This window comes from Melospiza melodia, chromosome 26 (genome assembly GCF_035770615.1).
Source record: "Melospiza melodia melodia isolate bMelMel2 chromosome 26, bMelMel2.pri, whole genome shotgun sequence".
NCBI lineage: Eukaryota > Metazoa > Chordata > Aves > Passeriformes > Passerellidae > Melospiza > Melospiza melodia.
In genome coordinates this window covers 6017881-6032922 of record NC_086219.1, presented here as the reverse complement: position 1 = coordinate 6032922, position 15042 = coordinate 6017881, and the positions used below count along the sequence as shown (strand labels likewise).

The 15042-nt window shown below is 50.6% G+C and overlaps 1 protein-coding gene across 2 annotated transcripts in view; it reads left to right on the top strand.

The window, feature by feature from the left end:
• Window positions 1-15042, top strand: part of FBXO42 (F-box protein 42) — a 59244-nt gene that overhangs the window by 2537 nt on the left and 41665 nt on the right. The window contains exon 1 of one of the 2 annotated variants that reach the window (XM_063176838.1): window positions 462-882. The exons of the other annotated variant lie outside the window; for it this stretch is intronic. Coding sequence (XP_063032908.1) covers window positions 843-882 — 40 coding nt within the window. The 5' untranslated portion in view covers window positions 462-842. Of the gene's footprint in view, window positions 1-461; window positions 883-15042 lie in introns of those variants that run through there. 2 annotated transcript variants of the gene reach the window in all.

Sequence of the window (15042 nt, the reverse complement as noted above, 5' to 3'; positions counted from 1 at the left end):
CCTGCCCTGTGTTGTTCCATGCTGTTCTGTGGTTCCTGCCCTGTGCTGTTCCATGCTGTTCTGTGGTGCCTGTCCTGTGTTGTTCCATGCTGTTCTGTGGTTCCTGTCTGGTGCTATTCCATGCTGTTCTGTGGTTCCTGTCTGGTGCTATTCCATGCTGTTCTGTGGTGCCTGTCCTGTGCTATTCCATGCTGTTCTGTGGTGCCTGTCCTGTGCTGTTCCATGCTGTTCTGTGGTGCCTGTCTGCTGTTGTTCCATGCTGTTCTGTGGTTCCTGTCCTGTGCTGTTCTGTGGTGCCTGCCCTGTGCTGTTCCATGCTGCTGTCCCAGAGCTGTGTGTGGGGCGGTGGCACTGCCACATCCCGTGGTTGTTTTGGCGTGGCAGGGATGTTTGTGTGTGTGGGTTTTTCCTGCCCTGCTCCCCGGACTGTTCCCTGGCAGGTGACTCCACCCAGGCAGCTCCAGCATTGCTTTTCCAGGTTGGCAGGTGAAGCTGTTGGGTTCAGAAAGGCTCCAGACAGTTTGACCATTTTCTCTCGTGGGTTTTTACAGGCAGAGTGTACAATTTTTAATTTTAATTGGAGTTTACTCCAGCCTTTATTCCCTGGACTCCGTTTTTCCTGCGTTTGTTTGTGGGAGCAGCCCTGAGGGAAGCTCAGCTGCAGGACACGTGCTCCTGCCCTGCCTGGGCTTGGAATGAAGGTGGGGTTGGTTTGTTCCCACTGCTGAACGGGGTGACCTGGGATTGGGGATTGCAGCCACTGCATCAGGCACCTTCTGCAGGGCTGTTTGCTGCCCAGGAGGGCTGGGATGTGCTCCTGCTCCTGTCCTTAATCCCAGGAAATGGAGTGCGTGGAGTCTGCACATCTGCCAGGAGTGCCAGGTTTGGAGTGGGAGCTCAGGGATGGTGTGGCTGTGGGTTCCCAGTTTGGGGATGCTCTGGCTGTGGGTTCCCAGTTTGGGGATGGTGTGGCTGTGGGTTCCCAGTCTGGGGATGGTGTGGCTGTGCATTCCCAGTTTGGGGATGGTCTGGATGTGCATTCCCAGTTTGGGGATGGTGTGGCTGTGGATTTCCAGTTTGGAGATGGTCTAGCTGTGGATTTCCAGTTTGGGGATGGTCTGACTATGCATTCCCAGCTCTGGCTGTGCATTCCCAGTTCAGGGATGGTGTGGCTGTGCATTCCCAGTTTGGGGATGGTGTGGCTGTGGATTTCCAGTTTGGAGATGGTCTAGCTGTGGATTTCCAGTTCGGGGATGGTGTGGCTGTGGATTTCCAATTTGGTGATGCTCTGACTATGCATTCCCAGCTCTGGCCGTGCATTCCCAGTTTGGGGATGCTCTGACCATGCATTCCCAGTTTGGTGTTGCTCTGACCATGCATTCCCAGCTCTGGCTGTGCATTCCCAGTTCAGGGCTGCTCTGGCTGTGGATTCCCAGTTTGGTGATGCTCTGACCATGCATTCCCAGTTTGGTGTTGCTCTGACCATGCATTCCCAGCTCTGGCTGTGGATTCCCAGTTTGGTGATGCTCTGACCATGCATTCCCAGCTCTGGCCGTGCATTCCCAGTTCAGGGATGCTCTGACCATGCATTCCCAGTTTGGGGATGCTCTGACCATGCATTCCCATCTCTGGCCGTGCATTCCCAGTTTGGGGATGCTCTGACCATGCATTCCCAGTTTGGGGATGCTCTGACCATGCATTCCCAGCTCTGGCCGTGCATTCCCAGTTTGGGGATGCTCTGACCATGCATTCCCAGCTCTGGCTGTGCATTCCCAGCTCCATGGAGTTCTGTTCCCAGGGCTGCAGGAGGTGCTGGCTTTGGGCACAGCTTCCATCCCAGCCCCTTCCCCAGGATGTGAGCGAGGGCTGCTGGAAAAGGCTTCCCACTCTCTGTGTAAACAGAGCTGCGCCTCCAAGGGAAGTGATTCTTCCCTGTGTGTTCCGACAGGGCAGCTTGGCTGGAAAACATCAGTCAGGATTTTCCTAAGGCTGGAGGTGGGAAAGCTTCAGGCTCTGCCTCGGGAAAGGCAGCATCACCTGGAGAGGCTGTGAGGGCTTAGGAAAGGTGTTGGAGCTGGAGGCAGGCTCGGGTTTGGCCCAAATCCAGAGAAAAGCTGGGAAGAGGCCTCTGGGAAGTGCTGGTGTGCTCTAGGGCTGCATCTGCAGGTAGGGGCTCCCTCCTGAGAACATTTCTGGGCTGTCCCCAGCAGCATCCAGGCTGTGCTGCCAGGAGCAGCCAGCTCAGCTTGTGATGGGCTTGGGAAATCCAGGTCAGAATTCCTTTTGAACTCGCCTGCCTGGCTGGATCAAAGCAAAGCAGGGGTGACACATCCACGTGAAAAACGTGGCTCGTGTCGAGCAACCTGCAGCAATCAGGGCTCTTCCTGGCAGGAATTTGCTGTTTCAGGAGCTGCTCTGGACTGTGTTCTCTCCCCCATTTCTATGGCAATCTTTAAATATTTATCTTTGCTTGCTGAACTCCCACTGCAACATCCGTGAGTGAGAATCCTCATTTTCCCCCCCATGGGAAACGTGGAGGCACCAGCAATTGGCAATTCCAATGCACTGCATCTCTCCTGGGTTCCAGACTCCTTTGGAAGCATTTCCTTGCCTCTTTTTGTCTTGTACCTGTGCCAGTTTTATCATCATTTGGGGGTTTGGAGGCTTAAGGTGAGTTGGCAGAGCTGCTTTTATTTATTTGGAGCTTCTCTTTCCAGGCCAGGTTGGATGAGGCTTGGAGCAAATCTAGAAGGTGTCCCTGGAATGGGATGAGCTTTTAGGTCCTTTCTAACCTGAACCATTCCATGATTTTGACTCCCATCAGGTTTCAGTGGGCAGAAGATCATCTCTGGTTTGAGGAGTGATTTGAGGGTTTCTGAGTAAAAAGATTTCTGGTTTGAGATTTTCTGGGTATAAAGATCTCGGGTTTGAGGAATGATTTGGGATTTTCTGGGTAAAAAGATCTCTGGTTTGAGGAATGATTTGGGATTTTCTGGGTAAAAAGATCTCTGATTTCAGGAGTGATTTGGGGTTTTCTGCATGAAAAGCAGCTCAGAAATGTCAGGATCTCTCTGTGAAGTCAGGGTGGCTGTGGGAAGAGCTGTCCATCCCCAGACTTCTCAGATCAGGGAATCTGGGACACGGATTAATCATTGCAGCTGGGTTTGTGTCACTCTGGAGGGGCTGTGATTTATTTGTGCTTTAAAAGAGACTCATGGACCCTTTGGGTGCCGTTATCCTCACGCTGAGCTGCCTTTTATTGTCCTTGGGGCTGAATGCACACCAGAACCTTTTACCAGCTGCCCAAAACACCTGGAAGGAGAGAGCCCTTCCAGGTGTGAGAGCCCTTCCAGGTGTGAGAGCCCTGCAGCTCCCTCTGAAGCAGCAGCCCTGTGGAATTCCTGCCACCTTTAATCCGTGCTGCTCTTCCAGAGCCGCTCTTGGGCCGGCTGTTTCCTCTCCCAGTCCCAGCAGCTGCTGGGAATTCCTGAAAGCTCCCACATTTGGGTTTTTGCAGACACCTTGGCTCTCAGGAGGGGCACAGGCTGTGATGCTTTGAGATCCAGGGTTCCACACTGTGTGATGATCAGGGATTTGCCCCATGGTGCTGGTTAATGGTGAGTGTTGTGGTGACAAAGTGACACCTTGGGGAGTTCATTTTGTGGTTGAATGGTAGCAGTGAACTTGAAATTTGCACAATTTCACTGAATTTTTGTTTGCTGATTAACATAATGTGGATCTGACTGCATTTTTTGTTGTCTCTTTCTTAGTATTTGATGTTTAAACAGCCAGGCTTGAGGTGTGGCACAAAGGGTGGGAGGATGGCTCCTGCTTCATCAATATCCAGTGCTTCTGCTTCCCCGTGCATTGCCTTTCCCATTAGCTGAGCAATAAGAAAATCCTGTTCAAAACAAGAACAAATGTTCTTATTTATTCTGCTCAAATCAGTGGAAAGTGCAGCAAACCCTCCTCCAGCCCATTGGGTGGGTCAGACTCATGGAGTCTGTTCCAAATGCAGCCCCTGGGTTGTATTTTCTACTCCTGGCTCAGTTGTGCTTGGGGTTTGCCTGGTGCTTGGTGGCTGCAGTTCCCAGCCCCTCACACCTCTCTGTGCTGAGGTTCCCTCTGCATTTAATCCCATTTCTCCCTCCTTTCAAGCCAGGGCTCCAAGGGCATGCAGAGCAATCCTTCCAGTTCTGTAATAACAGGGTGGCACTGCCACCACCCTGGGGCTGCTCTGCACCTCAGATCCATCCCTTCCCATCTGCTTCACCCCTCAGAGGTTTCAGGCAATCTCTGTTGCTCATTGCCTGCTGTTTGCTGGGAGCTGGTTGGGATTTTCCCCTCTGAGGTGCTGGTTTGGGGGGAGATGTGGAGGGACAGCTCTGTGAGGAGGGACAGCACCCAGGGAAGGGCTGGGGCTGGCCCAGGGGGGTTTGGGTTTTTGGGTTGGAGATCAGCAAAGGCTCTTCCCCAGAGGGTGCTGGCACTGCCCAGGCTGCCCAGGGAATGGGCACAGCCCTGCCAGAGCTCCAGGACAGGCTGGGATTGTTGGGGTGTCTGTGCAGGGCCAGGGGTTGGGTTTGGTCCCTGTGGGTCCCTTCCAGCTCAGGACACTCCCTGGCTCTGTGCAGTCTGGCAGGAGAGGAGCTCCAGGAGAGCAGTCCCAGCTCCAGTGCCAGGGAATCCCAGGGGTGCTGCAGAGCACCAGGCTCACCCTGGCTCCCTGGGATGCCTTAAGGTCAGTCCTGTGGTGTTTCCTCTTCCCCAGCCTTTTTTTTTTTTTTTCCCCAGCACTGCTCTTTGCCTACACCAACATCTCACCATGGCCCTTTAGGCTTGGAGGTTCTTCTCTCCATCCCCATTGCACAGCACAGTGAGGGCTCCATAGGCTGCAGTTGCAGAGCCTGGGGGTGTCTGCCCTCCCTAATTCACATTTTCTGCTAAAACAGCCCAGCCATGAATTCCAGCAGTGATTTGGGGTTTTCTGGGTAAAAATATCTCTGATTTGAGGTTTTCTGGGTAAAAAGATCTCGGGTTTGAGGAATGATTTGGGATTTTCTGGGTAAAAAGATCTCTGATTTCAGGAGTGATTTAGGATTTTCTGGGTAAAAAGATCTCTGATTTCAGGAGCGATTTGGGATTTTCTGGGTAAAAAGATCTCTGATTTCAGGAGCGATTTGGGATTTTCTGGGTAAAAAGATCTCTGATGTCAGGAGTGATTTAGGATTTTCTGGGTAAAAAGATCTCTGATTTCAGGAGTGATTCGGGATTTTCTGGGTAAAAAGATCTCTGATTTCAGGAGTGATTTAGGATTTTCTGGGTAAAAAGATCTCTGATTTCAGGAGTGATTTAGGATTTTCTGGGTAAAAAGATCTCTGATTTCAGGAGCGATTTGGGGTTTTCTGCATGAAAAGCAGCTCAGAAATGTCAGGATCTCTCTGTGAGGTCGGGGTGGCTGTGGGAAGAGCTGTCCATCCCCAAACTTCAGCCCCTCCATGGGGCTCGAGGAGGTGAAACACTGTTTGTTTTTCAGGAATATCACACTTCCCATCACCTTTTTAGGTTTTGTCAGGGCAGCAAAGAATCCTGGAATGGTTTGGGTTGGGAGGGACCTTAAAGCCCACCCAGTGCCACCCTTGCCATGGCAGGGACACCTTCCCTGTCCCAGGCTGCTCCCAGCCCTGCCCAGCCTGGCCTTGGGCACTGCCAGGGATCCTGGGGCAGCCACAGCTGCTCTGGGCACCCTGTGCCAGGGCCTGGGCAGGATTTATCCCATATCCCATGTGAACCTCCTCTCTCTCAGTGGAAGCCATTCCCCTTGTCCTGGTTAAAAGTCCCTTTCTGTGTTTCTGGCAGCTCCCTCTGTTCCCAGCTGCCTGCACAGCCCTGTGAGCTCTGCAAAGCTCTGCTCCCTCACTCCCCTGCTGCAGAGGCTCTGGTAACCCCAACCTCTTGTGGCTTTTGTTCTTTACCTGCAAATTTGGGTTGGCTGTGGAATGTGGACGGCTGGAATGTTGGAGGCATCGTTTCAGGTTGTGTCTCTGTGGTCAGACCTGGTGTCTGTCTGTGCTGGAAACTCCTTTTGTTCCACCTGAGAGAGGGAAAATACCAAATACCTTCCTTATTGTTTTGAGTGTTTAGCAAACAGATCTGCCTTTAAACCTCCTTTAAAGCCCTGGTGTGATCCAGCCCTGCTCCTGGGCACTGCTCAGGATGGTTCATCCCTGCCTGGGAGCCTCCATCAAAGGGGAATGGCAGGGCTGGGCATGAAGGGGAGCACAGACAGCTTTGGTGTGAGACACAGCCAGGGGGCACCCCAAAAGCACCATTTGGGGGTGTGTGACACTGCTGTGTCCCAAGAGGGCAGTTTGGGGTGCTCATCCCTGGTGATGCCCACGTGGAGGTGGTGGTGGTGTCCTGGTGTCCTGCTTGCTAACAGGAACATTGCATCAGCCCCTCTGCCCAGTCAGCAGTGTGTCTGAAAGCCCTGGGCATCGATTCCAATCAGACCTTGGCCAGCCAGGCTGCAATAAAATGGGTTTTTTACAGTGTATCTTTCTCTTTTTTGGCTTGAAAGTCAGCAGCCTTGAGCTCAGCTTTGCTTTGGGTCTGAGGCTGTTCGTGACTTGTGTGTTTTTGTGGGAGAGGAAGGTTGTGTTTGGTGAATCTGGGCTGAAGAATAACTTGGTTTATTGCAAAATAAATTGTTACACCCCCCAACTCCTCCTTTGCCACTGCCTGGGTCTGAGCAGGAGCCAGGTGTGCCCAGGTGGGCAATGAGGGCAATGGCCCCTGGCTGTGGGATGTGGCACTTGGGGACAGGGTTTAGTGGGGACAGGGTTTAGGGGGACAGGGTTTAGGAGGACAGGGTTTAGTGGGACAGGGTTTACTGGGACAGGGTTTAAGGGACAGGGTTTAAGGGGACAGGGTTTAGTGGGGACAGGGTTTAGTGGGGACATTGTTTAGTGGGGACAGGGTTTAGTGGGGACAGGGTTTAGTGGGACAGGGTTTAGTGGGGACAGGGTTTAGGGGGCAGGGTTTAGGGGGGACAGGGTTTAGTGGGGACAGGGTTTAGGGGACAGGGTTTAGGGGGGACAGGGTTTAGTGGGGACATGGTAGTGCTGGGGAACCATGGACTCAGTGATCCTGTAGGGTTTTTCCAGCCTTCCCATTCCATGGTTCTGTGATGGGTGTGTGAGTGCTGCCATGACCATGTCATGATGGAGAGCCAGAGGCTGGAGCAGGAGCACCCACAGCAGGAGAGAGCCCTGCCCTTGCCCTGGCTGTGCTTGGCTTCATTTTCCTGAAACTCCATCCTTTGTTCCCACCACAAAACATCCAACCTGATGTGTTGGACCCCACAACCCTGCCTGGTTGTCCCACCAGAGATTTCCTGGGTTCTGTGCACAGCACTGAGGTGAATCCTGGTTGTTCCCAGCTTCTGGAAGCGCTGGTGGTTTCTGAAGGAGGTTTTGTGTCCAGCCCTCGATGGATTTTTGGAATCAAAGCTGACTTTGCTTTCCCTCTCACTGATTCCTGATCTGCTGCCCCCTCTGCCTGGTTCAGCAGGAGCAGAAAGGCCTCAAGGATCCTGCTGGGGGATCCAGTAGGTTCAGGTGGGATATTGGGATAAATCCTTCCCTGTGAGGGTGGGCAGCCCTGGCACAGGTGCCCAGAGCAGCTCTGGCTGCCCCTGGATCCCTGGCAGTGCCCAAGGCCAGCTGGACATTGGTGTCACAGACATCTTTTCATTAAAAATCTTTCTTAAGATTTTTTTCCTCCTGAGAAGCTGAGAGGCCTCAGGGACAGAATGTAAGCATTGATTGTCTGCTGCAGGGAATGCTCGGGTGCACCTGGATTGGCCTCATGTAGATGTTTGTAATTAATGGCCAATCACAGTCAGCTGGCTCAGACAGAGACTCTGAGACAGCTGCTTTTGTTATCATTCTTTTATTTTCATCTTAGCCAGCCTTCTGAGATGAGAACTTTTCCTTCTATTCTTTTAGTGTAGTTTTAATGTAATATATAGATCATAAAATAATAATCAGGACTTCTGAACGTGGAGTCAACATTCTCGTCTCTTCCCTCACCTGAAAACCCCTGTGACCACTGTCACACATTGGGGCTTGGAGCCACCTGGGACAGTGGGAGCTGTCCCTGCCCGTGGAACAAGATGAGCTTCAGGTCCCTCCCAACCCAAACCATTCCATAATTCCACAATCCTCAGTGTCCCCAAGTTCACTGAGACTGGAAAGGGACTGGGAGCATCCTCAGCAAAGGCAGGAGAGCTCCAAACCCCAGGGACAGAGGAGGAGGAGGCCTGACACCCCCATCCTGAGCAGGGCAGGGTAGGAAATGCCATTTTCCTGCTCCTCAGCTGCCTGGGGGCTGCAGGAGCTGCAGGTGGAGGAACTCCAGGGCTCTCCAGCCAAGGGAGCTCCAGCACTCACCTTTCCTGCAGGACAATGGGGACAATGGGGACAGTGCCTTCCATGGGCATCCCCACTGCTGCTCTGCAGAGAATGGACTTGAACAAAATAATCCCACAAACCCCTGAAGCAGCCAGTCAGAAAATCAGGAGTGAAGAATGAAGGCATCCAGGATGTTTGGGTGTTTTGTTAGCAAATCCTTTCCTGAGATATCCCCACATTTTTCATTTGGTTGTTCTGCCTGGGCAGCTGGAACTGGGCATTTCCTGGATGGAAACCCAGAACTTGCAGGAGTTTTTTTTTTTTTTTCAGGTGAGCAGAATTGGGCTGGATTTAGGTCAGTGGCTGAGTTTTCCTCGTGGTTCCATTCTAAATTCCCTTCATTTGTGCAGATGAACCAGTTTTTGGTGACTTTGGGAGGTGTCAGGGCTCGTGGGACTCGGGGAATGCTGTGACATTGTCACAGGCTGTCCTCAGACAATTCTCCACAGCTTCCAAGAGCTCCTGTGACAACAATTCCAGGATCTCCCCGTGTGCTTTGCTCAGCATTCCTGATCAGGAATTCTTGCCAGTAAATCATCCTGAGCAGTTTTAAATCAATGTTTTTATCCTGTAAAGTTCATCCTCCTACAGCAGATATTGCACCAGGAGGAGCAGCTGCCCTTTTCCGTGGAAAAAATCTCAATTTTCCAGCCTCAAATGCTTCTGTTGGCTTGCTGAGGGGTTATCCCGGGTTTTGGGGCTTGCAGGGAGTTTGGTTTGCAGATGGAGCAGGATTTGTTTGCTGGAAAGCTGAGGTGATGATGGAATTTAGGGCTTGGCAGGGGCCGGCAGAGGGAGTGTGTGAGCCCAAAATCCTCCTCATTTCCTGCTCAATTCAGGGATTTCAGGAAAAGGGAGCAGCCGATTATTGCACCCGAGCAGCTCCTCTTGTGATAGCCAGGGAGATTTTGGCAGGTTTGAAACAAATCCAACCCTTTCAAGGGTAATAATATTGTCCAAAATAATGGAAATTCTCCAAATCCATGCATCTATAACAAGTGGAAGGGTTGGTGCATGGTGGAGATTTTGGATTTTTCATGGCTTTCTGCAGGGATATTTAAGGATTGTCTTTTTTTTTGGTGTGGAAAGGCAAATACAGAATTCCAGGAATTGTTTTCAGACTTGTTTTTCATAGTGAGCAAAAACCAGGCTGGATTTTGGGTCAGTGAAGTGTTTTCCTTGTGCTTTCATTATAAATTTCCTGCATATTACTTCATATTTCATATTAAGATTTTATTACACTTTGGAGCCATTTATTACTACTACTACTACTACTACTACTACTACTACTATTATTATTATTATTATTATTATTATTATTATTATTATTATTATTATTATTATTTCCCTATATACACCTCAAGTGTGGTGTCATTAAACTCTGCTTCCCCTTTTCCTGTGAACCCCCACACCAAAAAGTCCTCAAAGCTCAGCTCCCAGGTTTGTATTCCTCCAATAAATCCAGGATAACTCCCCCACGATTTCATTCTGGGTTTCAGTGCATTCATTTTGTGGGGAAAACAGATTCAGCAGGATTTGTTTGTAGGTTGCTGTGCTGTTTGTGCAATAAATCCTGCTGTGTAATGTCACACTGCTGCTTATTTTTGAACTGAAACCTTGGAATAAACAAGCAGGAATCTGGAATAGCAAGGATCAGCTGGGAGGAATTCCTGAGATCTTGGTGCCTTTTTATTACAGAAATACCAACCAAAATTCACCTGCAGCGGTGCAGGTGCAGGACAATGGGCAGCAGTAAAATTACGTAATTTGGATTTTTCTCCTGAAGTCCCTGAACCCACAGTTCTAACAGGCAAAACCATCACAGGGAGGAAATGGTGGAATTTTCAACCTTGCAGGATAGAATTTAGGAATCCTTTCTTTTCCTGGGTGACTTGTGTGAAAGAAAAACAAAAAAGAGCCCTTGGAGCTGCCTGTTTTGCAGGGATAAGGAGCATCCATGGTGCCAGTGTTCCCGAGGTCTCACTCTGCACACACAGGATGTTGCTCATCCCACAGCTTCCCAGAGCTGTATTTTATTTTTTTTTTTGGACTAAATCTGCTTTTTTCCCCTCATTGTTGAGCTTGCCCAGCAGTCGATTTCCAAAAGGATCAGTTGCAGCTGCTGCAGGTTGGGGAGGACTGGAAATGTTTTATTTCATGGTGTTTATCCCAGTCCTGCATCCCGTGGTTCCCACAGACCTGTCACTCCTGTGCTGCTGCTCTTATAAAACATCATTCTTCTCCTTGGAAATAATGCTGGATTTTCCTCTTTTCACCCAGAAAAGCTCTCAGGGCTTCTTTTAGAGCAAAACCAGGATCAGGGAAAGCTGCAGTGAAGTCCTTGATGGCGCAGCTGGGGAGACAAACACAAAATACTGAAAATGTGGAAAGAATCCTTCCCATAGATACAAGATTATTTTTAAAGGAAAAATGAACCATTTCTGTCTGCTGGAAGAGGATTTTTATTTGAACTGGGCAGACAGTCAGCCAGAAGTGTGGCTGTCCCCAGAGTGTCCCCTGGAGATGCTGGCACACAGAAAAAGCCATTCCAAAGTATGAGGAGAGTCTGGAGCAGGTTGGAGACAGCTGCTGCCTTCCACCCCCAAATACCACCAGGGCTCCTGATTGCAGGTGCAATGAAATAATGAAATAATGAAATAATGAAATAATGAAATCCCTCTCTCCTGGCAGCCCCAGCCTTGGGCCAGCTGGACTGAGGGTCCTCTCACACACCTGGAATCCTTTTCCTTTCCTTTTCCTTTCCTTTTCCTTTTCTTTTCCTTTCCTTTTCCTTTCCTTTCCTTTTCCTTTCCTTTTCCTTTTCCTCTCCTCTCCTCTCCTTTCCTTTCCTTTCCTTTCCTTTCCTTCCTTTCCTTTCCTTTCCTTTCCTTTCCTTTCCTTTCCTTTCCTTTCCTTTCCTTTCCTTTCCTTTCCTTTCCTTTCCTTTCCTTCCTTTCCTTTCCTTTCCTTTCCTTTCCTTTCCTTTCCTTTCCTTTCCTTTCCTTTCCTTTCTTTCCTTTCTTTTCCTTTTCCTTTTCCTTTTCCTTTCTCTTTCCTTTCCTCTCCTTTCCCAAACCTTTCCTTTCCCTTCCCAAACCTTCCCTTTCCCTTCCAAACCTTCCCTTCCAAACCTTTCCTTTCCTTTTCCTTTTCCTTTTCCTTTCCTTTCCTTTCCTTTCCTTTCTTTCCTTTCCTTTCCTTTCCTTTCCTTTCCTTTCCTTTCCTTTCCTTTCCTTTCCTTTTCCTTCCTTTCCTTTCCTTTCCTTTCTTTCCTTTCCTTTCCTTTCCTTTCCTTTCCTTTCCTTTCCTTTCCTTTCCTTTCCTTTCCTTTCCTTTTCCTTTTCCTTTCTCTCCTTTCCCAAACCTTTCCTTTCCTTTCCCTTCCCAAACCTTTCCTTTCCTTTTCCTTTTCCTTTCCTTTCCCAAACCTTTCCTTTCCCTTCCCAAACCTTCCCTTTCCCTTCCCAAACCTTCCCTTCCCAAACCTTTCCTTTCCTTTTCCTTTTCCTTTCTTTCCAAATCTTTCCTTTCCAAACCTTTCCAAACCTTTCTTCCAAACCTTTCCAAACCTTTCCTTCCCAAACCTTTCCCTTTCCTTTCCTTCCCAAACCTTCCCCTTCCCTTTTTTCTTTCCTTTCCTTTCTTCCTTTCCTTTTTTCTTTCCTTTCCTTTTTCCTTTCCTTCCTGGTGGGAGCAGCAGCTCCTCCTTGGAGGGAGCATTCCTGTGTTCCTGGTGGAAATGAGCATTCCCAGTGTCTGCAGTGACTCAGGATCAGTGCTCAGCCTCTCATTGCCATTCAGCATCTTGCCCTTGGAGGCTTTTTTTCCATCAAATCCATAAAAAGAGGAGGGAAAAGGGCAGGTCAAAAACCCTGCAGGTTCAAGCACTTCCTGAAGCAGTTGTGGAGAGGAGGAGGCAGCTCAGGAGAGAGCCACCAGTGCCACCCAGGCCTGAGCTTTGGGACCAGGAGAGGGCCCTGCAGGTAGGAAAAGCTCCTTGGAGCAGGAGGGGATTTGCAGGAGCAGCTTTGGAGCAGTGCTTCAACCCCGTGGGGTTATTTTTTATATAATTAATATATATTTATTTGAATATTCCTCAGCTGTTTGTTCCAGATAATTACTTCAGGAATAAACAGGAGGTTCTTAAGTAATTTCAGGAGGGGAGAGAGGGGAAATGGAAGTGCTCTGGAAGGAGGAAAAGGATTATGGAATGTTTTGGCAGCTCTCAGGAAAGGGCAGGGAGATTCCATCGGCGCTGCCCTTCCAGCGCTTCCTGGAGCAGCTGCCACTCCTTGCTCCAGTCCAGGCTGATCCCTGAGCACCCCAAAATCCTTCCCAGTGCTGGGACAGACAGGCATTTCTGTGGGACCAGCAGGGCTCTGGGGTGCAGAATATCATGGGGTGTTTAGGGGGTGTGTCAGTGTTTTCAGGGCTCAATCCGATCCCGGAGTTAATTGGGTTGCAGCCACTTTGGGATGAGACACAACTGCTTAAATCTCTTGGTTGCAGCTTTTTGAGTGCTCAGAGATTCATTTTAGCCCAGGTACAAAGTGGAGCCATTGTGGTGCAAGCAGAGAGCACCTGGAGAGGGAGGATGAGGGAGAGAGCTCCTCTTGCATCACCCAAAAATGCAGGAACACTCAGTTCTGCTTCTGGAATAACCAGTAAAACTCCAGGTGTGGGACTTTCCCTCATGGATCTGCTGAATAACTGGCAGCAGGAGCTGCTGGAGTGCTTTAGCTCATTCTTGCCAACTGCCTGGGTTCTTTTTCCTTTTTCTGTATTGGAGCAGGGTTTTAGGACAGGGCTTTGCTTTACATTCCAGGGTTGGTTATTCCCAGCCCGCCCTTCCAAACAAAATCCACATCCATGGAAGGTCAAGCTTGGAGGGTTATTTTGACAATGAGCTGCCTTTTGGGAGCTGGGTTTATTGCTGGCCTTGTTTTCTTCCAAAAAAAGAACACGGCGTGGGTGTGAAAACTCTGAGGATGGTTATTCCTTCTGTTCAAACATTTAGGAAACAAGGATTTACCCAAGGAGATGCTTTGGAATATTTATAATATTACCAAGTGGCTTGGGAAGAGCAGACAAAACTCAGTGGAGCTTCTCCATCCTCAGATATGCTATTTGGGCCTCCTCCCACTGTTCTAAAGATGATTTTTGGTGGTTTGTGCCTGGGATCAGCCTGCTGTGTTGGGTTATTCCTGAGCCTGCTCCAGAGGATCCAAATTGGGATTTACTAGCTGGAAAACACCTCTTTCTGGTGGGTGTGCATTCCTGCATTTCCCATTACCCTCTCCAGCAGCATTTGGACATTATTTAGAGCACAAATAAAAGTTGTTGGGATCACAGAAGGTCCTGACAGCCCCCTGGTCCATCACCACTGTCCCCGGGCCAGAAGTAAAAACTCCTGCTCAGGGTTCTGGCAGGGCTTGAGGATGTGAAACCTCTGACTCCTGGGGAGCTGCTCTATGATCCCAGGCTGGGAGGGAGGGAGGGAGGGACAGACCCTCCTGTCCTTCTGTATCCTGGGCAGGAGCACAGCCCCATTCCAGCCTGAAGCATGGAGCATGGCTCAGTCCCAGCCTGGGCACAGCCCCGTCCTGGGCAGGGGCACAGCCCCATCCTGGGCACAGCCCCGTCCTGGGCACAGCCCCGTCCTGGGCAGGAGCACAGCCCCATCCTGGGCACAGCCCCTTCCTGGGCACAGCCCCGTCCTGGGCACAGCCCCATCCTGGGCACAGCCCCGTCCTGGGCACAGCCCCGTCCTGGGCACAGCCCCATCCTGGGCACAGCCCCATCCTGAGCACGAGCACAGCCCCATCCTGGGCACAGCCCCATCCTGGGCAGGGGCACAGCCCCATCCTGGGCACAGCCCCATCCTGGGCAGGAGCACAGCCCCATCCTGGGCACAGCCCCATCCTGGGCAGGAGCACAGCCCCATCCTGGGCACAGCCCCATCCTGGGCAGGGGCACAGCCCCATCCTGGGCACAGCCCCATCCTGGGCAGGAGCACAGCCCCATCCTGGGCACAGCCCCATCCTGGGCACAGCCCCATCCTGGGCAGGAGCACAGCCCCATCCTGGGCACAGCCCCATCCTGGGCACAGCCCCTTCCTGGGCAGGAGCACAACCCCATTCCAGCCTGGAGCACTGGCATCCTGTGTCAGGATGGAAACCAGCACAGGCACTTCCCAGCCACAGATGCCTTTGCTTGGAAAAGGCCCAACCCTCCATTCTTTCATATTTTTTAGCACAACTCCAGTTTTCCTTTCCCTCAGTCCCTGGGAGCTCGTGCCTGTTCTGTGTGAGGCAGGTTCCTGGCAGCAGCAGCAGCAGTGCCCCTGTCACAGATTTTGGGTTCCAGCCTCTGTCACAGACAACTTTTATGAAAAATCCTTTCCTTAGGATTTTTTCTCCTGAGAAGCTGAGAGGCCTCAGGAACAAAATGTAAACATTGATTATCTGCTGCTGTGGAATGCAACAGGTAGATCTGTGATTGGCTCATGTTGGATGTTTGTAATTAATGGCCAATCACTGTCAGCTAGCTCAGGCTCTCGATCCGAGCC